The sequence below is a fragment of the Talpa occidentalis genome, unplaced genomic scaffold, assembly GCF_014898055.3.
Source record: "Talpa occidentalis isolate TD23 unplaced genomic scaffold, MPIMG_talOcc4v2.1 talOcc4.13, whole genome shotgun sequence".
Classification (NCBI taxonomy): Eukaryota; Metazoa; Chordata; class Mammalia; order Eulipotyphla; family Talpidae; genus Talpa; species Talpa occidentalis.
In genome coordinates, this window is record NW_023601322.1 from 9,162,532 (window position 1) to 9,185,717 (window position 23,186).

General features: G+C 41.7%; 1 protein-coding gene across 1 annotated transcript in view; it reads right to left on the reverse strand.

The window, feature by feature from the left end:
- ZCCHC2 (zinc finger CCHC-type containing 2) overlaps positions 1-23,186 on the reverse strand; it is a 51,911-nt gene that overhangs the window by 13,249 nt on the left and 15,476 nt on the right. The window contains exons 4-10 of the mRNA XM_037508441.2: positions 21,095-21,166; positions 17,109-17,221; positions 7,048-7,142; positions 4,667-4,750; positions 3,129-3,186; positions 1,318-1,453; positions 180-244 (exon numbers count right to left, since the gene is read on the reverse strand). Of these exons, the coding sequence (XP_037364338.1) occupies positions 180-244; positions 1,318-1,453; positions 3,129-3,186; positions 4,667-4,750; positions 7,048-7,142; positions 17,109-17,221; positions 21,095-21,166 (623 nt within the window). The remainder of the gene's footprint in view (positions 1-179; positions 245-1,317; positions 1,454-3,128; positions 3,187-4,666; positions 4,751-7,047; positions 7,143-17,108; positions 17,222-21,094; positions 21,167-23,186) is intronic.

A 23,186-nucleotide genomic window follows, 5' to 3' on the forward strand; every position in this document is an offset into this window, starting at 1 on the left:
TTTGACAGTTCAACTTCTGTCATCAATATATGTTTATTTTCAACTGAGAAAAATAAAGCCCAAGGGTAAAAAAAAAAAAAAAGAGGAAAACTATTTTCACCAAATAACCTAAACATACCCATAATCATATGTCTTTTCTGAACCATTTCTGTTCCTGGTTAACATTAACTTGCACTTACTTTTCTATTTGTGGCTTTCCTTTCTTCTTATTTATTGAAGATAAGCTTCGTTTTTCAATTGAATGCTAGTGGAAAGAATAAAAAGACATTACATAGACTAAAGCTAAACCAAATTTATATCTAGCTACTCCCTTATTCTGAAAATCAAACATTAAGACAATACATTCCCAGATGTACATTCTAATACACTTTTATTTTCAGCCTATTTTTTGAAGTAACCTACCTGAACCTTTAAAATTTACATGTTTTCTGACAAACATTTACTAGTAACCATGAGAAAAAGATCTATTTTATATTTGGCTTTATTGTTTATTTATTTTTACAATTAAATTTATTTTCTTACAGTGTTGTTAAATTTTTGGATAGTATTTGCTCTAACATGACTATCAGCTCAAGATGAGATAGGCACTGAAGTTGAAGGAAAAAGTATAATCCCTTGAATGAACAAAGAAAGTAGGTCATTATATAACTATGACTTAAGGTAACACACATTTTCTCAAAATATGCTTCAATGCTTTAGTTCATGAAAGCACCTTCCAGTAAAGGTAACACCTGAATCTGAATGTTAACTAGAAATAAAGGTCAGGTTAACAAATCTAGTTTCTCAAAGAGGCAGCTCTGCCCGCAGCTGCCAGCCTGGTGTCCACGGTGTCCCACTGGAGAGCATTCTGCTCTCTGATTACACCAGCCCCTAGAAAAGCAGGGGTTCCTTAGCCACATTGAGAAGAACCCATAAACAGGTCAAGCCACCCATGAGGGTAGGTCAGTTTCAAAAGTCACATTATCAAGAGCAAGACTGAAATGTCAGTGATACTGTTAAAGCAAAACATCTGGCATAGTAATTTTATATACCCTCAAATAGAATAAACATTTCAAGGTATCATATTCAAAGGTACTAAGTTTGCTACATGTGCAATAAAAGCAATATAAACATACTTTTCAAATGGCTCTCAGGAAAACTTAGAACATATAGACCAGTAATAGGTTTAAAGTCAAACATATAAGCATTCCTTAATTTCTAACCAAATATACCCTAATAATTTATTAGCAACATGAGACTCACAGAACTCAGTTTTATTATGTGTGACAATGTTTGAACTATGTGGCACAAAAACAAGACAAAAAGTACCCCCCGTACCTGATCGACCATGGTCGCGCAGTGCTCAGGATGCTGAGAGGCCGTGCAGCTCTGCTTCCTCCAGTCCACGACTCCGTTCTGCTCGGAATACCGCATGGGAAGCCCGTCCAGTGGAGAACAACTTGTACCAATAGTGCTGTCCAAGAGAAAGTTCACAAGCGTGAAAATCTGTCCTCACTAAGCTAACCCAGTCCTGTCTACTGTATGGAATCATCAAGTGTACTAGTTTTATCATGAAGAAAGCATCAGTACGCTCATTTTTTCCTAGAACTCAAAAGCAGTCTACGGCGAGAAGAAACCAGCGCGGAACTATCTTCTCTATTTAATAACTGACACTTGTCTCTGAGGAGATTAACAAAAAACACACGCTCTGCCTTTAAATTCCAGGCCTTCCCTGCCCCACTGGCAGTGGTGATGTGAGGACAAGGAGAAGCCTGCTCACTAGACACTGTGTCAAACAAAGATGGGAGAAGAGGACAAGGGAGCAGCAGCACCTGGAGATCGTGGTCTACACCCCCCTAAGGTCCAAAGGCATCAAAGCTTCAGACTCGAGAAGCAGAACTCATGCAAAGAAAACCATAAATATATCACAGGACAGCTTGAGAAATCCAGACGATGAGACCATCTTAAAAAGCCATCAGTCGGGAAAAGTACATTAACTTCAAAAGAGCAACAATAAGATTGAAGCAACGAATGACAGCCACCTCACATCTGAGTTCCCTCTGAAAGTGGGATCTGGGAGGCTGTGGTTCACTTGGGAGGTGATCCCAGGAAGCAGGAGCAAGTAGTGGCATGAATGAAAAAGGAAGCACCAGTGTCAGGGGCATGGCTGAGGCTGCTGCCACAGTGACAGATTCAACCCTGCTGGGACCTCCCAGGATTACTGCCCGAAGGACAGCAGCTGGAGTACCCCCATGCACTGAGGGCTAACCCCAAAGAAATGGCCTCCCTTGCATGTACTTGGAGAGTCAAGCCTCCCTGCATCTTGGAGAGTCAAGCAGATCCCCGCAGAATCAGCAAGGGCCCCCAGGCGGAGAGGAAAAGCCTGGGGCACATGCTTGCTGTGGGACAGTACCAAGGCCAGGGGGTCAGGAGTCACAGAAATGTTTTCATGTGATTTGCAACAGAAGTCAGGGCTGGGACTGGAGGCTTCTATGCAAGGGATGAAAGGACAGCAGGATTGTAATTGCCACACTGTCACAAAGCACTCACAGAGAATGCCAACCTAGACTCCCATAACAGGGAAATTATCTTCTAAAAGATGAGTGCAAAATAAATGTTTTCTTCGGATGAAGTGAATCCAGCACTGTGAACCATCCATGACTATATGAAATAATCAAATGTTCTTCAGTGAGAAGGCAAAGGGCCTGTGGATGCTTAGATACACAGGAAGGAAGGACGAGCACTGGCAGAATCTAAATAATTACTGAAAAAAAGGTGTCATGAGGTTTAAAATACACAGGACAGCTACAGTTTATAGATGGAGGAGAGATGAAGTGGCGCACGCGTATTAAGGTACAACATCAGACCTCAGAGAGTAAGGGTTGCTAAGACTACTATAAAAAGGTGTGACATAAACTCTAGGTAACCACTAGAGAATCGAAAAACGCATAGCTAGCATGTCTGATAGAAGAGAAAAAATTATAAAAGCCACCCACCCCAAAGCAAGAAAGGAGTGAAAAGGAAACACAGAACAGGTGGCATGAGCAACAGGTAAAGCAAAATGGCAGAACTGCTGTCAAACATACTGGCAGTTAGTGTCACTCTAAAAAAGCACAAAGACATTCAAGTTTTAGGAATTAGATACCTACTTCACAATGGGACTTTTCCCGGTGTGTTTCTTGTGGATGATGGTGTGCTGTAACACATCTAGAGTACAGGAAAAAAACAACTGTTATACCAAAAACGCTTCTGTGAAAATCCAAAACAATGACTGTGACCAAGACAGGGCGACAAACTTCTAAGTATTTTTCCATGAAGGAAAATTCCTTACAGAGCAACTTTTCAAAATTAAAAAAACTAAAATTTTCTTAAATCTCCTTTCAGATGTGTTCTACCTAGTAAGAAATCAATTTTGTCCATAACTATGAAAGTCTAAAATGAGCAGTCACTGCAAAACCACATCAATTTTAGACCCTTTTTAAAATTTTTAAAGTTCTACTTAAAAAACAGAATTTAAAAAATGCAATTTTTAATGAAATGGACATCTCAAATATTTAAAAATCACATAGATTAACATAGCAAACACCCATATATCCACTTCCCAGATAATCTGTTTTCATTTTTTTAGAAAGAAAATTTCATAGCAACAATGGAAGCCCTTTGTCCATTTCCCCCCTCCCGAAGCTAACTAGTTACAAAACCTAGACCATGTTTTTCTTTTAACTACCCCTAACTGTACGCACAAGCACAGACAGTGGTGCTGCATGTTTGAGTCTAATGCAAATATTCTTCTTTTTTATTACCACCTGGCATGGATATGCCACAATTTAAAGTTTTATTAACATTTAAATTATTTGGGAATACCGGGTGTTTGTATTACAGACACTGCAGCTATGGCACCTCTGTCCCTGTCCCCTAAGCACATGGACAACAGTTGTCACAGAAGCAGGACTGTTGAGCAGAAGCATAAAATTACCTCAAACTTCACTGTACAATATTAAATTTCTGTGCAAAACAGTGCATCAAATTTATATTCCCATCAGAGTTGTGATAATTTCGTATTCTTGACAACACGAGATTGGAAAATATTTTGTCCATCTGATGAGTATGACCTGACAGCCCACTGTTTTGAATTTGCAGGTTCTGGACTACATGAGAGGCAGAAACTGCTTAATGGCCTCCCAAGTTTCTTCTTCTATGAACTGCTTGTCTGTAATTTTTGCTCATACTGCCAGGCTTTCTCAGTGATTTTGAGGAGAATCTTTTTTAGTGTTTTCTGCAAATATCCTGCAAATGTTTTCTGTCTGGTTTCTTGTTTCAGATTTGAAAGATCTCCACCCTGATCATGCTTTGTCTTGTTTATAAAAGCCTCTTCCCAGATATTAACATTTAAAAGTTTAAGGTTTACATTTCATATATTACAATGTTATAATATATGTTACACACAGATTGTTATTCAATTAGAATTTTAGTGCATGTTTCAAATAGGGATCAAACATATATAATTACCGACAGTCTCCAATTCACTGACAGTCTCCAATTTCCCCACTTATTTGTAAAGGCACCTGTCACATTTTGAGTTCCCATACGTCTGTTTCTTGGCTCCTAAATCTATTCTACTTGTCTATTTGCCTACTCCTATGCCACTATGATGCAGAACGACTTATTTTAGTGAATTAACGTTTACCTTCTTCTTGACTTGAAGCTTCTGAGCTATCTTCTTTTAAGTGTTCTAGTATCTTAGAAGTCTTCAGTGATGATTGTAGGTTATCTGCAGTTAAGTATTTAATATCATTAACTTTTTAGGGAAATCATTAAGAGATAAAGGCAACAAATTCAAGATTACTCTCCCCTCAAGGGAAACAAAAGGAGGGTTACTGGTAACTGGAGTATCTCTACTAGTCGGAGCCTCTCAGAAAGCTCAAGGACTTAGCACTGGAGTTGGGATCCTGAGCCACGGCATGGCTAGTTGCTACACATCTGTCAGTCCCACGGGCTCAGGTGGAAGAAGAAGAGATGCACTAATTGGTATGGAAAGACATCAACTTTTTAAAAATTTTCAATTTGTTGTGGACCTTTACTTTTGAAATAAAAATGAGGCAGCACTAAATCGCTACAAAAGTATTTCACTATCTACTCAGTTCCTGTTCTTCTATTACCAACCAGTGACAAGCTATCTTTCGTGCTAGCACTGACCCACAGAACACATTCTGACGGCACTGGATTACCCACCCCACCCCCCCCTTTAAAATACAGACAGTGGGTTTCCAGAGTTGAACATCTTAAGTCATTTAGGGGTTCAATGCCCCTTTCTCAGTTGTCAGGACATGGAACATTGCTCTCTACCCCAGGGGAAGAAAGGTACCACTGTCATTTTGTCAAGAGTGCAAATGAACTCTGACAACATGTGTTCTTTGGTGAAACTTCTTGCACATGCACAAAAAACCACTACCTTGACCCATCCATAATCTCAACACATGCACTGTAATACAGTGCTTTAATTTCCTAACAATTAGGAATCTTAAAGTCTACCAGCCTCTTTAGCATTGTTCCTGTAATTTAAATACCACCAAGCTCTCAAGATGATGTCTATTAGTTACATTTGGACTATTTACTTGGGTGAATTTTTCTGGTCAAGCCGTTAATCTGAGTTAATTTAACTTTGTGTTTCAATGCCTGTAGAGAAGAGAAGCTATTTATAGCTATTCATCAAAAATTACTGGTTCAAGTAGAAAGCAGTGATTGATAACTCTATACAGCTCTAGGATCAGGATTCTCTTCAAAAAAAAAAAAAAAAAAGGCTGTGACTGTTAGATATGAATTTAACCATGAAGTTGCTCATCTTACCTTAGTCAACTAATCAAGAAGAACCATTAACTCTAACTGCTAATTATATGTTTAAAATATCGAAGGCAGGTATATTTACACAAATGATTAGAAAATTTCCAAAAATTAACCTATATAATATTCCACATTTTTTTTACCTTTTCCTCCCACCTCAAATTGAGGAAACATGCATTTTCCTTCTCTTTTAGGTACAGGAAAATGTAACTTTGTTGAAAGTAGAAGATACAAAAACCAAAATACCCACTTGCCACAGTGAATGTGCTTAATGTTGGGAGAAATTCTCCTAAAATGCCCATCAGTGTTACTGGCAAAATATTTGTCAAAAGGCAGCTGTGTAGACAGATGTGTATAAAACTAAACACAAGGCGGACTGTGATGAATGTTGAAATGTGAGTAATACTGAAGTACAAGAACATTCAGAAAAACTAGAAACTCTTCCTGAGGTGATATTTCAGTTGGGTCTTAAAGCAGGTGTGATTTTATAACAGGCCGTGACAAGGAAGGACACTCATGGAAGGGCACAGAAGGAATGAGTGGGAACATAAGCTGGAAACGGTCAGGGGTACCGAGCAAATGCCAGTGGAGCAGCTAAGCCTGAGAACTGAAGAAAGGAGGCCCAAGTGAGCGCATGGCAGGATTTGAATTTCACACCCAACCTTCAGATTCTGAAGAGGGACTTATCAAATTTATTCCTGAAATAATGCTGGTTAAAGTATAATGAGAAACTATAATCTGAGAAAAGAGCAGGGCTTTGCAGGTAATTAGTGAGAGACCCAACAAGAGGAGATTTAAAGGCCCGGCCTTTAAATGACTGAAGCCAGGCAGGAAAAGTGAAAGGAATAAGGCCAATGTTTCCAGTATGGGAGGTTGGGGAGGAGAGGGGAGGGTCATCATGGAGGAGGGGAAAGGCAGATTTTAAAGAAGATCCTGCAACCATCACTGTAGCATCTCTGCCACCTGTCAGCTGGCTCTGTTAAGGTCAGAGGGACTGAGTATGTCACTAGTTTCAGAGACACTTGGGCTTTTCCTTGGAATCAGCTTTTGTTTATTTTCTTCGAAACTGCAGCATGAAATTCATTTAAAAATGCAACTGTTTCTTAAATGCATGCAACTATTCCTTGTCTTTCAAACAACCACCCCATACCAGATGGCATAGTTAAGTAAAGTAAAAAAAAACCAAGCAAGACTTGGTGAATTTCTACAGGCACGCAGGATGCTTACTGAGGCTGTGTAGTGGGTCTGATGATATGGACTGAAAAAAGCTGTGCACTTTCTGACTCTGTAGAAAAGCTTGCGATGAAGTTGCAAATAGCTGCCTGCATATAAAAAGAAGAGATCTGTTAATTTCATGTAATATAAATCCACAAGTCTCAGTTTAGATTGTGAAGCAAACTTAGGTGGCAGTTAATTCAGATATTAAAAAAATACAGTTTACCTAAGTAAATGAATATTGTTTGCTAGTGAATTTCCCATAGGAGAGAGTAAATTATAATTTAACAAAACTTTCTTTGGTAAGAATCTAATAAACAAGTTTATTTTCAATTTTCTAAAATCTTGTGGTGAGGCTTGATTTCTGGTTAAAAAAAAAAAAAAAAAAAAAGCCCAAAGTGGTCCAACTGCTGTCTTTCTCAGGAAATGAAGCAGAATTTCTTTCTTCCCCTTCATCTATGTTACTTTCCATCATCTCGCTAAACCATGAAGACACCTTCCCACATGTGGAGCTTGAAGCTGGCAGACTCGGAAATGGTGAAGGGCTGGTATGGTGTGACTACATCCCACGGCATGACTGATGATTCACGCCACTGTGCGCCACTCCCCAGTTCTAAGTTGGTTATCTTACAAAAACAGTTTTCCTCATGTTGTATTAATATAATTCAAATTGTCCAATCGGAGGCCCCCTCCCTACAAGGGGGTCTCTGCAAAACGGGTCCAAGTCATAGCACATCTAACTGGATTCTACTCTAAGCTAATGATTCTACTCGGCCACTTACAAGCTAAGTCTCCAACACATTATTTTCGCCTTTCAGCATTAATTTCCTCGTAAGTTCTTTGTTCTTTGAGGTGACTAGACACGCCAGCACATACAGACTGAGCTGCTACCCGCTCGAGACACACTTCCCCTTTCACTGCTGTCAACACTGCCCATGCGTCGATTTCATTTCAGGTTTTTTATCTATAACTCGGATGAATCATAAAACCATCAAATACCGTACCAAAAGATGACGGATAGGGCCAAATAATGCCTTGGAAACGATGCAAAATTGCTGCTTGGTCCTCAAATGTGGAGACATCAAATAGGACAACAAAGGGTGGAAACAAAGTGAAATGAGGTATGGAGTTAACGGACCTAAATATCCAAGTCAAACATGACCAAAAGGCAGTGATACCAGCCATGGCCTAGTTACATTTATAAACCAATTGGTCAAAAGCACAATCACACCTTCAAGTCAAGCTCTGGGTCCCAGAAGACAGCATGGGTACCACTTATGACTCAAATGCCAGCTGCAGAGCCCTATGGGAACGCCAAGCTTATAGGTAAATCACGCCTGAGATAAAGCCATGGGCTTGAAATCAGGAGAACTAAAGTCAAGGTTCATTAACGTACAACTCCAAGAGGCAATTCCACCTAAATAAAAACATCAAAGGGGCCTCCCCGGTGGCGCAGCGGTTGAGCACTGGGTTGCGAAACTGCCCGCAGCCTCTGCAGCACCGGTTCGATCCCCGGCTGCTCCTCGGCCACTGAAGGAGGGTCCCACATGGCGCACAGACCTCTCCTGCCACCCGCTGCTCCCCTCAGCAGTGTGCTTCGGTCCTTCTGCCTGCTCTGCTCCCCGCTCTGGCTCTGGTGAATTCTCTCACCCTCCCGCGCTTCTGACTGTACCCAGTGCTTGTGTAAATAAATAAAAATAAAAATAAAAAATTGTTTAAAAAAAAAAAATCAAAGTGGCCACTTAGTAAATTAAATCAGACAAGGTTATGTGCTGACATAAGTTGGCCATCACCTCATGCACACTTCAGGGCTGTGTGTTCACTTCCTTAATTTACACTGGAATTAGAAGCAGTGTATTGTGACCACCAAGCTCTCCTTTGCTTATAAAGTCATATCCTGTTTTTCATTCCATCCCCTCCTTTATAACTGTTACATAAGTGATATGACTGATGACGATACTAATCTAAAATTCACCAACTGTGAACATACAGTATCCCATTGAAAGTGGTAATGGGACCTCCCTGGTGGCTCAAGGGGTTAAGTCTCAGCCCTCTACTGCTCCCTTCAGCAGTGTATTTCAACCAATCTGCCTGTTCTGCTCCCCACTCTGTCTCTGGTGAATCCTCTCACCCACCTACACCCCATCATAAATCAATCTTAAAAAAATAAAGTGGTATTGAGAACAAAGGCTAGTCATACATATGATACACGTATACATACTTAGATATTTAAAGTCATATTTTAAAAAACCACTCACTGAAAAATGCATATTAATAAAATGAAAAAATTTTTGAGAAGAAAAAGCCCTTCTAAACATGACACAAAATCTTGAAACTAAAGAGAAAAGGCTGGATAAATTCCATCACATAAAAATTTAAACCATCTGCATGGACAAGAAATGAGGACAAACAGGGTTCCTTTTCCAATATAATAAATCAGTGCTCATAAACCAGTAAAATGGCCATTCATGGTTAAGATAAAATGGTCACTCAAATACAGATGAAGTGCAGTCTCCCTTTTTGAGATGGGCAAAGATGAGAAATTGAATATTTGATGTCTGCTGTAGTGTAAAGACACAAACACAAGGCTCCTGAGGGTATAAAGGCTGCTGCAACCTCTTTGGAAGCAATTTGGAAGTACTTAATTTAAAATGCATCTCTTTAACCAAATAATAATCCTACAAATTTATACAACAGATAATTGTATCCAAATGTGATTTTAAAATGTAGACGTTCACTATAATAGTGTTTGAAGCAGTTTTAATACATTTAGAAACAATCAAAATGACCATAAATCATACCAATTAGTTATGGCACAACTGAAAATGGAATATCATGTAGCAAAAAGGCAGGAGGTACTTTTCACACCTGATCTTAGCCAAAAGGCCAAGAAGCGATGCAGCAGGTACTTTTCACATGTTCAGCAGGTCCTTGAAGAACATCAGCTCTTCTGACATTTTGTTAGAATGTTGGTAAGAACGGAAACTGATTCCCGGAGGCCACTGTGAGTGCAGTCTGCACGCCCGGCCCCTCCCTCCCACCACAGTCTTCATGGACTTTTCTGCAGGTCCTTTGGGCTCCTCCCACATCCTAGGATGGTCATATGAGGCTCATGGGCGTGTCTCATAATTGCCCAGCTGGAGTGTGGGTGTGTGAGATGCACCTGCCATGGAACAAGATCGTGTCTAGGCCTGGAGCCCTAAGCTGCAGGGAGAGCCTCCAGGCAGCAGAAGCCCTGAACCAAGATAAGCAGGTAGGAAAATGAGTAAGTACAAATGACCGTTTCACATTAGAAGTGTTTGGGGGTCTCTATTAATATTGATACATTGTGACCTCCAAATCCTCAGACTGTTTAGGCTTTCCCAATGGACCCTTAAGCATTCTTATCCCCGAAAGTCCCAGTTCAGGGCCTGGTCTCTCAAATTGCTTGGCACTCGCTCAGTTCTGGAGGTTTTCAGAGGACAGACCAGGCTGTTGTGGAGAGGTCGGAGTTCGGGTTTCTTTGATGTCTCCCCACCATTAGACTCACAGAAGCATCCCAGGAGTGAGGCCGTGTTCTTTCACTACAGCCTACCGAGTGGTAGGCAATCCTAACCCTTCACTCATCAAGTTCACTTTAGTGGAGATTAGGGTGGCACCTGTCAGGCTTCTCCCCTCTAGAATTACTCTCCCTCCATTTATAATTAATCAGCACTATGTTGTGGGAAAGGAATTTGATACTGTAAATATCTTGTCATTCAACCACTGAAGCCATATACACACACGACTGTATTCATTTATATAGAAATCCATGAGTTCTCACCAGTATCTTCAATTCCCACCTGCCACTACGGGGTGTGTTCTCATTTTCTCCTTTTCCTTCCTGTAACTCCCTTCAACAGAGAGAAAAGGCCCTGGCTCTCACTATTCAAATATTTATTAACAGGTCAACCCCCTGTGATAACCTCTCTGCCCCGTCACGGCTGCTGCCCTCCAAGCAGAGTGCCGGGCCACCCTCACGCACACACCCACTGAAAAGCTGTGCCTCCTTCTTCCTTTTCTCACCTGTTCTTTTCATGAAGGCTGCTCAGTAGTCCAGTGAATGACACGCTGTGACTTAACCAAGTCCCTTTCAACATCTAGTAATTTCTAATCTGTTCTAGTCAAAAAGTACAGCAGTAAACATGCTGGCACAGTCATCTTTGCATTTGAATGGGAATATACCTGTGGGATGAATTCCCATGCAAAAGCTATCTTCGTTTAAGTATGAATATCGCCAATTACCTATCTGCAAAAATTTTACCAAATTAACACCTTTCACCACCTATTTACCAAACTTTTTGATTTGCATCTTCAACAAAGATTAAATAAAAACTTAAAGTTTTAATTTATATTTCTGAGTATAAGCATCTTTTCGTGTTTAAATGATACCTAACTCCGTGCTATTTTTGTTTACACCTGCTCTCATTTTTTTCCCAGCTTTAGGCTACTGGTTTTTAATTAGTTTTTTCTTTTTTAAAAGATTTATTTATTTATGCATCCAAGAACTGGGGTACAGACCAGAGGATGCGGGGGCGGAGGGGTTGTGAGAGGATTCACCAGAGACACAGTGGGGAACAGCAGGCAGACTGACTGAAATACATTGCTGAGGGGAGCAGCGGGCAAGACAGGAGAGGTCTGTGGGTTGCTCCCTGCCTGGCCGGGATCAGCTGGGGATCGAACTGGTGCTGCGGAGGCTGTGGATTGCTCCATAGTGCGGTGCTTAACCCCTTGCGCCACAAGGGAAGCCCTGTTTGCTTGTTTTTTTTTTTAATAGAAATCACTGCAAGTATTTTTTTTTTCTGAACTTGAGATTTGTCCTCATTTTGTTTGTAATGTATTTTCTTTTATACACTGTGCAGAAATTTGAGTATTCAAATTTCCATTTCTTTAGTGGTAACTAGGTGTTAGGCAACACTTGGAAAACCTCTCATACACATATTATTAATCTCATGTTTCTTTCCTGCATTTATTTAAGCCCGTGAGCCATCTAGAGTTAATGCTGGTGTAAGGAATGATGCAGAGTTCCGACCTTTCATTCCCACATGGCCACAGAGGTGTACCTGCCTTTTGCTGATCAGGGAATGCCTTTATCCATGAAAGAGGTATTCCAGTACACAGAAACAAAGACTAACAGACCTCACGTAATTTTTTAAATAAGTATTGTGGTTTAATTCAAGTTAGAAAAGTCTGAATCCAACCCCTAGTCCTGTTGCTTAACTATTACATGAGCCTGAAATTAGTTTTCTTCTGTAAAATGAGGAATAATGTAGCCTGGGGCGGGGGGAGGATGAAACGAGACGATGTACAGTATCTCACACAAGGCTCAGAGACGGTGGCTATTAGCTTAAGCCAGTTCTTCCGTTCTTTTTTCCCCCCACCACCCCGCTGCGTGTCCCCTTGTCTCTGTTCCACTCTTCTCCACGTTTACCTCAGAGCCCTCAGGATATTTAATGTCTACTGGTTTTTTAAAGTGTTTAATGTTATCGAATTGTCTGTGATCTAATGTTGAGTATTTCCTTATTGTTTTGACTTATTTCCTTGCACAGAATTCATTCTGTTGAAATGGCTTTATTTCATCATTTCGTAGAGCTACAGAATCTCCATGGTATGGCTATACCCCATCTTCTTGATCTAATTTTTGATGGATGGAGGACAGTTAGGCTGCTTCCAGATCCCAGCTACTGTAAATAATGCTGCTAAGAATACTGTGGAACATACAATCTTTAAGGAGATGCCCAAGAGTGGGATCACTGGGACATATGGTATTTCCACTTTTAGCTTAAGAGAAATTCAGACTACTATCCACAGCGACTGCACCAGTTTATATTCTGATTAACGGTGTAATCCTTTTTCTTCACATCCTCTCTAGCACTTGTTGGAGGTCTTTTCAGTATATGGCATTCTCAAGGGTGTAAAGTAGTATCTTATTGTAGTTTTAATCTGCTTCTCTTATTAGAAGCAATGATGAACACTTTTTTATATGTCTTTTGGCCTTCTGGATATCCTCTCTGATGAACTGTCTATATAAGCTGCCCATTTATTAATTGGGTTATTTGCTTTTTACTATTTTATGAGTTTTTATACATCATGGTTATTACTCTATCAGATATCTATCATATAAATACTTTTTCCCATTAATAGGGTATCTTCTGAATCGTCTTATGTTTTCTTTCATTGTATAGAAGCATTTTAACTTGATGTAAAACCAAATTGTTTATTTTTGTTTTTATTTCCCTTGTCACTGTGGCTGAGTCCCCGAAGATATCCTATCGTTGACACCATGGAACATATCACCAGTGTTTTCCTGCTGTAGATCTTACATCTAAATCTTTTAATCTGTTTGGATTAAAGTCACAGAGTGAGTAATCCAATTTCATTCCTGTATTGATTTTCCCCATACTTTAAACTTCATTTTAAAATATCACAGCTAACGAAAAAATAACGTTACTAAAAGAAATAGTTTTCATTTAAAAATTAAAAACACTAAAAAGCACAACAATAAATTGGTAAAGGAAAGATAGTTTTACAAAATACACAAATCGCTGAAGTTACAAAAAGGCTGAATTTCACTAATAAAGGAAATAAAAAGCAGTGAGATAATCATTGATCACACTGGCAAATATCTCTTAAGTGATACTGCAGCTAGCCGACCTGTGGTACGCAGGCAAGTTCAAACACTGGGAACGTGAACTACTTTTCCGTAAGAAAAAATATGTTTCAGATTCTTAAAGAGGAGTCTGTTCTTTGAATCAGTAAATCAAAGAATCTTTCCTCAAAAATTACTCATAAATCCGGGAAATGTTTTAGACACAAGAATGTTCAAAGCTTAATATTTAGGAAAAAATAAGTAACAGAAAATTTATTCCCAACAACTGAGAAAAAGTCTAAGATTATACAGCCAGATGGGATATATTTTGCAGCTATTCAAAATGCTTCTGAAGAATTAAGATATAAGATCCTCATAATTTCAGGGGAAAAAATAGAATATAAAACTGCGTATCTAGTATTACAGGCAAAACAAAAAACTCAAAGAAAAAAACGTGGTAACAGTTATTTGGATAATTGTCATCTTTTCAGTACTCTTCTGTGTTTCCCAAAGGTTCTATATTGCGCATCTGTTGGATTTTTTCCAGTTTTATTGTGAAATGACTTACATACATCATACATGTACATACACATGTGTATGTACAACATACATGCACACATCACTGTGCATCAGGCGGACATAACCTAAGGCAGATGGCCAATGCACAACACTGCCAAGTGACAACCACAACAGGGGCAGCCGGCAGCCATCTCCTCATACAGACACCATAAATAAAAACAAAAATCTCTGTGTCATTTTGTGAGCTACCATAACCACGTTGGATTTGCCATGAAGTCCCAAACATCACGGTATCTACCTGCATGATTCTGTATCAAGCACTTTGTATTTTAAAAACAAAGCAAAAAAGCCAAATCCCAAGTAGGATTTTATGAGATTGTATCCTCTAACCTGGAGTGGTACAGCTATGGAAGTTCGAGGTGACCACTGGTCATGACCACAGCAACGTAAGGACTTTGGTACAAAGCTGACGCCAAGGTATAACCACCGCCTGGCTGGAGACAGCACACATTGAGCCAACAAGGGCAAGGGACGTCAATGAGCACATCTGGAAGATGTGCTTCTGCAGGTGGCCACCCCCCAGAGGCCGCCATCCTCACTATCTCCTCCCATGGGGAACACCAGGCTCCCCCTGTGGGACGAACCCACCCCACTATCCCAGAGCAGCAGCTCCCTTCTCAGCTGCTGCAGATGTGGGGATCTGCGTGCTCGGTCCCCTCTAAGGTCTGCTACTACAGGTCTGCTCCCTGGATGACCAACGTCTACTGGAATCCCAGACGGGGCCCACCCAGCACTTGAGAACAAAAATCTGCATGCATATGCCCACTGAAGTCCAAACAGCCTAGGGTACTCCGGAATTCAGCTATTTATTCCTCACTGCCATCACCCAACCTCTTATGCAGTCTCACCCCTGGAGGGTCTCCTGGACCTAGCCCTACCCATGTCTCCTCCTCTTTCTCTGAACTCCTCCACTGTGCCCACTGAGGTGCCCCACATATTCAAGTTCTTCAATGAACAAAGCCTGAACCCCCTTATGCTGACCAATCTTGCTAGGCCCATCCCGCCTGTTCCGGTGGGAGGGCCCATCGCCCCGGCCCTCCTGCCATACCAGGGCTGTGAGAATGCGGACACCTCGTGGGGCTGCCACTCAACCAGTCAGCACTGGCCTCCAGGCCACTGTTCCACATTCAGTTTTAGCACCGGCCTCGCGGTCTTCTCCACGCTTAGTCGTCTGTCATGCTCTGCCTGAGTGACAGAATACGCCGGACTTTTTGCTGGGCTGCCTTTTCCCCAGTGACTTCCTCCAGCTCCTGAGTTATTTCAATCATTCACGTCCACAGGCACACCCTGGATTCTGCCTTAGAATGAAATACTCTCCCCTCCCAGATTTCTGCTTCTCTACATAGAGGAGCAAACATTCCTTCGAGCGGCACCCCACCCAGAGGACACTCACGGGGCCCTCACTTAGGATGGGAGCGTCAGTACAGTGAATGACACACTCCCCCTCAGCAAGTCAGCTTCCCAAATCAGGCCGTCTCGGGCTTGGCGGGCAGCAGCCTCACGCAAGCCCTGCCTCTAAGCACACATGCTCCACCACGGCTTTGACTCGTTACTCCAAGTTTCCAGGACAACGGCAGTTTCCCCTCTGGCCATTCTTGCCAAGGGGCGGGGGGACGCAGGTACAAGCATCACCAAACCACACTCCAAACTTCCCACACTGCAAGGAGTCGCTTGTCCTCGACATTCACTAACTCAGACGTTTCCCACTCAAATCTCAACTTGCCATTTCCTTCACAAATGGATTATTCCCTTGACGCCTGTTCCCCACCAGCAGCTCATTCTACGGTAAGAGCCCCTGACTTTTACTCTTTGAATCCAACTGCACATCATTTTTTTTTTTAAAGTAACTCTCTCCCCCATGTCCTTTTGTCACACCCAAGAGAGTCTTTATCCAGGGAAATCCAACCAATGGCTTCCCTATCAGGTAGGTCTGAGCTACTGGAAGGATTTTTTTAATTCCCTCAGCAGGACAGACTGATACAGCGATATCATTTATGAAGCTCCCATTGCAACTGGACTCCAAACCTTGGGCGGCTTACAGAGGCATCCCCTGTCAGGTTGTTCTCCATATTCCCACAAGATTATTTTAAATCTCTTACACTCCCAAACATCTGACCCCGTTCTCAATCTACTCCTTCTTAGGCCAATCTCTTACCTTGGAGAAAATAAAAACCATTAGGCAAGAGATCCCTCAACTTGCTGTCATCAAGTAAGCAACTTTACCTATACCCACACCCACCCTGCTTGCTCAGGGAGTCCTATGTGGCTAACAACACCACCCCCCTTGCCTCTACCTCCTCTCTTCCCTCTCCAAGGGAGCATGGGATGTCTTGGAGCTAATCCCAGGCAGGGTTTGTGTGCCCCTGGCAGCCTATGCAACAATCATCTTGCCTATACCCATCTTTTCTAAAAGCCCATCAACCCTGTGAGGGCAAAGACCTCACCTTCTCCAGCACTGAGCCTCAACACCCCCGACCCCCCCCCCCCCCCGCACCAACCCCCATACCAAACAGCAGGCAGTCGGAAGTGCTGTTTCCTTTCATTTTCCCACCTACTAACCTAATATAACATGACAGTTTAAGATAAAACACATCTCCAAAGTTGCATTCTTAGACAGGGGTCTCCTTCAATAAACAGTTTATAGAGAGAGAGGATTCAGTGAATATTTGTGGATTTTAGAAGCAATTCCTTAAGGTATCAAGAGAGCTGAAGAGTACAATATTAAATCAGTTTAATTATCTCTTACTGTAAGCCTAGACTGTGTCCATTTTAAAAAGTACTGCAGGAAAAAAGCACCTCTGAGCCCCTCCCATATCCCCACCTAAGTCCTCTGCTCAGTCCACAGTCCGGCCTGTGATCTGCTGGGACAGCACAGGTAAACTGTTACCTTAGGATGGGCTCTAGGTCAGGCTGTCGCCGTTCTTCCCTTTTCAATGAACCCTGGTTCAGGGCTCTTAAGATGGTCTTGTCAAAAGTCTCTGAAGACAATTCCTTTGGAAGCTAGAAAAGAAAAACAGCACAGCCAATGTTAAGTTCCTCATTTGCTGGTAAACATTACAAACCAGAGGCATAAAAGGAAGATCCATGTGCCTGCTCCATAATCACCCAAAAGCAGCTCCTTCTCTAAGTCTTCACAACATCGCACTGCACGCTGAAGCAGGATCCCTTTTTCCACAAGGCAACACCACGTCTGCCCTTGGGCACACCTTGGGGGCTCCCACAGGATAGAGTGGCCAGCAGCGATCCATCTGCTTCTGGGAGCCACCTGTATCGACCTTACAGTCCACAAGCCACACAGCCAGGACACCCACACGCAGCTCTTCCCGTTGAATGCAGTACTTTGCACAGAATAGCTAGTGTTATTTTTACCCTCAAATAGTATTCTCAAAGTGTTCTCCCTGCCTCTGTAGCGGTCACTTTTGTGCCCCCGATCTGTGTCTGAATCTCAGGCAATGCCAGAACACGAACACCACATGGTAAATACAGAAGTGGGTGTGAAAGACGGGGTGAACACGCTCATCTCCTTCCATTAAAAAAACACCCTGATGGAAGGTTAGTGTCTGTTCTGTGGGGTGGAGGTGCTTTCAGAGCAGTTCACAAGTAACCACTCACACAAAAACTATTCCTTGGTCAAGGAAGTTGTACAATTACAAATAAAAATTTAGGTCATTTCAGTAACTTTTTAAAATTTATTTTTTAATTTACTTTTCTAAAAATTCCTAACAAATTTATATATTTATAAAACTAACTTTCCAAGTCTTTCAAGAATTCAAAGTTCTCCACTTGACTTTCTAAATAACTAACTGGCACTTTCACTAAAATTAGGAGCAGCAGAACAATTAACACACTAGTTAAGGAGCTACATGAATATAAGAAGCTACACAAATTGTCAGTTCACATGCTGAGCTTAATTTGAGAACCCAAAGAAAGTATTCTTTTCACAAATAAACATCTTGAGTTGTCAATTCAAAAAAAGAAATTTTAACAAAGGTAGCATACAGTATTACTAATTTTAGGCAGAGTGAGACTGTAGAATCAAGATGTTATGTCCGAATGAAGCCCTTGCTGGCACATTTATTGACCTGGCAAGATGGGAGGCCGGGCTCTACACTCACCCACATACATGCTGGAGCAGGGGAGGGATCGGGCACCCTGACTACTCATGAGAAGAAACAAGTTCTGGATCTACACTTTTTCCAGAAAAAGAAATGGCTATTCATTGTAATAGTCACTCGCTGACATCATCTTAATGGAGATTTAGGACACTCTTCATACAGTGCCTCACTCATTTTAAGCACTATTTCTACTGCATATCTGTACACAGCCAAAAACCCAGCTTCAGGGGACAAGTCTTTTACAACATCCATGTCACTGTGATTCTCCTAAACCTGGGGGCAGGTGCATGCAAATCTCACCTTATCAGTGACTGGTGACACAATGGGGCACAGGACAGGTACTAGTGTTTGCAGACTGGTTTAAGTCCCACTTATCTTTTTAATTTTCATCTTTTATCTTTAATTTCCAGATACTATTTCCAGACCGAAAGGAAGGCATATTTGCTAAAAATACAGCTTTAAATCAGGTTTTTTCTATTCTAGTCACTCTGAATTTTCTCACCTTTTGATCTTTGCTTCAACACACCCTGACTCCCAACTCTGGAGCCCAGCTCAGCCTGGCGCAAGTGCAGAGAACTGGAAAGCATTTGGACCTCACTGTCACAGGCTTGTCTTTTAAAACACTGAGGCCTAATTAATAAGCCTCTACACAACCTCATCACAATTTAGTTTTCAACATGTCTCATTCCTTTGTTCATTCATTCATCAAACACTCAAACTCTGTTCCAGGTTCTTTCTCAGGCACTGTGGGTACAACAGTGAAAGAAGAAACATAATCCCTGCCGCCCTCGAGCTTCCACTCTGGGAATGACAGCCAACAGAAAAGGTGTGAGACATAGCTGCTAAGAAGCAGGAGCAGGGCACTGGGAAGCGAAGGACAGAGGTTGTTACCTACGTGGGAAAAATGGATCTGGAAACACTGCCCTCACACTCACCCCTCCACGTGACAGCAAACTGTAAGTGCAGTTAAACAGCGTCTATGAAGGTTAATGTCATTTGTCACATATTAGAAAAATACTCTGTTCCAGTGTAGGCTAAGCAAGGGGATCCTTAATTACTGTGATTCTGAAGAGTGAATTATCTACTTGGGGTTGTAATTTTTAAAAAGGACCTAAGCTTTTGGAAAAATTGTGTGACTGAAAAACTGAAATCTGTAAAGACAAACAGCAGGAGCTTAGGGAAACCCAGTAGAAGACACTGGCCGGGGATCAGCCGTGTCTCCCTGGGTTAATGCCCGCAGGCTGGGAGGTAGCAACCGCCACACAAATGCTTTAGGTTACCAGCCTTGAGAGGGCCAGACACCCACCTACCACCGAATTTCAGAATGCAAGATATTTCAGCCTCAACTCTAAATCCCCTACCCCCTCCCCTCCAGCATTAGATTTCTGTTGTGCGCGGGCCACAGAAGAAAGAAGGGAAATGAAGGAAGCACAGTACCGTATTTCAAACAAAGCCTGTTCATGATTACCTGTCCTTACACTTTGATAAGCTTATTCTACCAAGAGACAGAAGAGACTGAAATAGAAGACATTTTAAAAGCACTTGGGGGATGGGGACTCTTAATTTACTTAAGTGCAGAACACTGGCCAGGAGCCAGCCTCTCTCCAAGGCCAGTGCTCACACCACCACGCCCCTGCTGCGCTCTTCTCACCACCCTGGTCATGTCATGTCACAGCGTCATGTCACAGGTGTGCGACCCTGGCAATCAAACGAATGACAGCCCCTCTCTTTATGTGCAGTTAGGTCACCAGCTGGAAGTGGGTGCTGGAGTTTCACCCTTCCCTGGGAGAGCCTAGATTAAAATAAGCCACAGGAGAATGAAATATTCAAGTCATCCTGGGGTGTTTTCACTCGCCTGAACTAAGATGTGATATGGTCTGAATGAGGTACTTGCTCTCAGACCAGCATCTAAGGTGCTGCTCGAAGCTCTGAAACCTGTGACAAATCGCCTCTTTCAGTTTTCAGAATAAGGGGAGACCCACATAGTCTGAGAAGAGAGCACTGATGGTGATAAGCATTGAACATCACTTTAAAAACCAGCATTGTCCTGAAAACGTCAGATGTTACAGATACCCTAACTACGTCCCATCTTCACCAAGGTAGACACTATGCTGGGAATTTTTCCTGTTTCTGGAATTTCTGCTTTATCTTCCTATTAAAAGTTCAAAAATTCCATTACTGAGAAATAATTTATTGCCTAACCATTTAAAACTATTCTCGCCTCTTAATATTTATCCCCATCCACACTTTTCAAGAAAATAATTATAAAAGAAACAGGAGAGTCTTGACCTCTGCAAGTCTGCCTAGAGCGTTTCCACCATCCCTTGCTCTCAAGAGCGTGGAGATTCTATCAAGGAGAGAAGAAGAAATGGAGGCGAGTTTAAGGCAGCCAGAGGGAGGGAGCTGAACGGCCTCCAGGAGCCACTACCAAAGGCAAACCAGCCTCATGCCCCACTTCCTGAGATGCACCTTTCCCGGGGACCCCCCCCCCCCAGCAACCACCACAGGAAATATCTTGCCCAGGAACTTGGAGCAGGGCTACAGGTTCTGAAAATATGGAAAACCTTTATCATTTCCTCATATTGGCAATGTAAGAAAACTCAGGTCGAGAATAACATGACATTTCCTACAGCTCATGGAGAGTTCCAAACCACCTTTATATATATGTTTTAATTTTCCTGATGTTCGTTTTGATAGAGATTTCTGGATTATGTATATTATGTAAACATCATTTTAACAACAAAATCTATACTTTTACCTTCAGTAGAAATTCCTGTAGTTCTTGGTGGGTTTTTGTTACTGTTGTGACTGAAAGATCAGACCAATTTACCTGATTTAAAAAAAACACATATTATATGGTTATTTCTTAGGCGGGAACCGGCTAGAAAAAAGCCATGTGTAAAACAAAGGGCCTTACTTAAATTTTACTAACCACTAAAAATATGAAGTTAATCTGACATTGTCACATAATCTCTTCAAAATTTATTCTACATTGACAGTCCACTCAAAATTCTTTTTAATAATTTCTATTAGATTGCATGGTCTTTATAAAAAGTTGTCTTAAAATAATGTGACTATGTTTTAGTAATTTTTCAGCAAGGGAAATGTCTTACATTCCTTTTTTGTGAAGTTGCCAGATTCTAAAATGAAGCTCTGACAGTAAGTTCCATGCCCCAAGAAAGATAAAAATCCTATCTCCTGGGACTTATGAAATATGCATTCTCACAAGAAATAAGCAGAGTTTACTGCCTCTCCTCTATCACACCAAACTGTACTTTCATGGGAAATTATGGTTTATGAAAACATTTCAAAAATTTCAACTTTATTCTTTAAAATCCTATTAAAGTGGATGGGGCAGGTATGATAATCTCCACTTTCAGATGGAGAAACTACATCTCAAAAAGGTAAAGTTACTTAGTTCAACCCTAAGTAAACAGAAGAGCCAGAACTGAAATCTATTATGCCTCCTTACCTCTGGATAATTTTAGTTCAGAGGACTCACTGGTGGCCCAGTAATAATTTCTACTTTGCAATTAATATCAAACCCTTATCAACTAATCGTAATTATCAGATGCTTTAAAATACATTCAAAATTTTATTTAGCAATCCTCAAAACAAGTATCCCTATTAACTGGCATATCTCTTGGGTGATTTTTTTAGTTATTAAATTGTTTGTACGGTAACTACTTGTGTGAGACAGTTTCCAGTGAAGGGGATATAGAAGTGGGCAAGACAGCGCAAGTGTCCACTGGCTGAGTCTGATGCAGGAGACAGGTGAAAGCAACAGAAGACGTAAGGATTACTACCAGTGACCAGGGCTCTGAAGACAATGATGAGGAGGGCATGGCGCAGGAGGGGGTAATAGCACATTAGCCTGGTGCCTAGAAAGACCTCAGAGGTGGGAGTGACTGACAGAGTCTGTTTGCTGAGGGGTCATCAGCTGTGCCACAGCCTAGGGCAAGATCATTTCAGAGCAAGGGGACAGCGAAGGCCTCACGGAAGGAACAAGCTATGCGTTCCCACTACAGAAGGAGACCCACGTGACTGAATGAAAAGAGCAGAGAGGGGCTTGCGCCACGTGTTACAAAACTCAAGTCAAACATATGCAGATAGGGACTAAAAATGTGCAGACTGAGGATATTTCTCCCACAAAAGCAGAAGAAGAAGTCTGAAATTCAATCAACGTAAGTACTAATAGCAAGACAGATAGGGTAGGGATGATAAAGAATGAAGAGCCCTGCTCTCCATGAGATGATAACCTACTGTTAAGAAAAAACATGCAGCCCAAATAGAAGATTCTCTGTGAGAAACACGACGGTCATATAACTTGAGTGAATGATAAAACATTCCACTGGAGGATCCAGAAATGATTTCATGAGAGAAGGACACTGAAATTTGGCAAGCAACTTTTGGGGAAGAACTGAAGTGAGGAAGCTCTGAAATGTGGTACCATCCCAGGGCGTCAAGACGCAGGCAGCCCAGCAAAGGGCTGGAGAGTGAAGCCCAATTGGAGAGAATAAGGAAGACAAGGCCGGGAATCCACTCGATGGTCAATGGGCAGAGAGGAGATGCTGGGAGCAAGGGAGCTGGGCTCTGAGGCTGATGAGACAGCTGCCTGGAGGACAGGAGAGCAAGTGCAGACAAGAAAACCAGGCAACGAAGGCCAGAAAATAAAACCACCACCCGACACGGAGAAAGAGGAGGAGAGAAACGGGGGGAAAACAATGCCAGGGAGAGACAATGCCTGCGATTTTGACTTCAAAAATACTGAAGGAAATGTTTACTGCACCTTTTAAGATATATCTTACACCTTAAATGTAAAGCTCTTATTTCTTTTTAACAAAATTGTA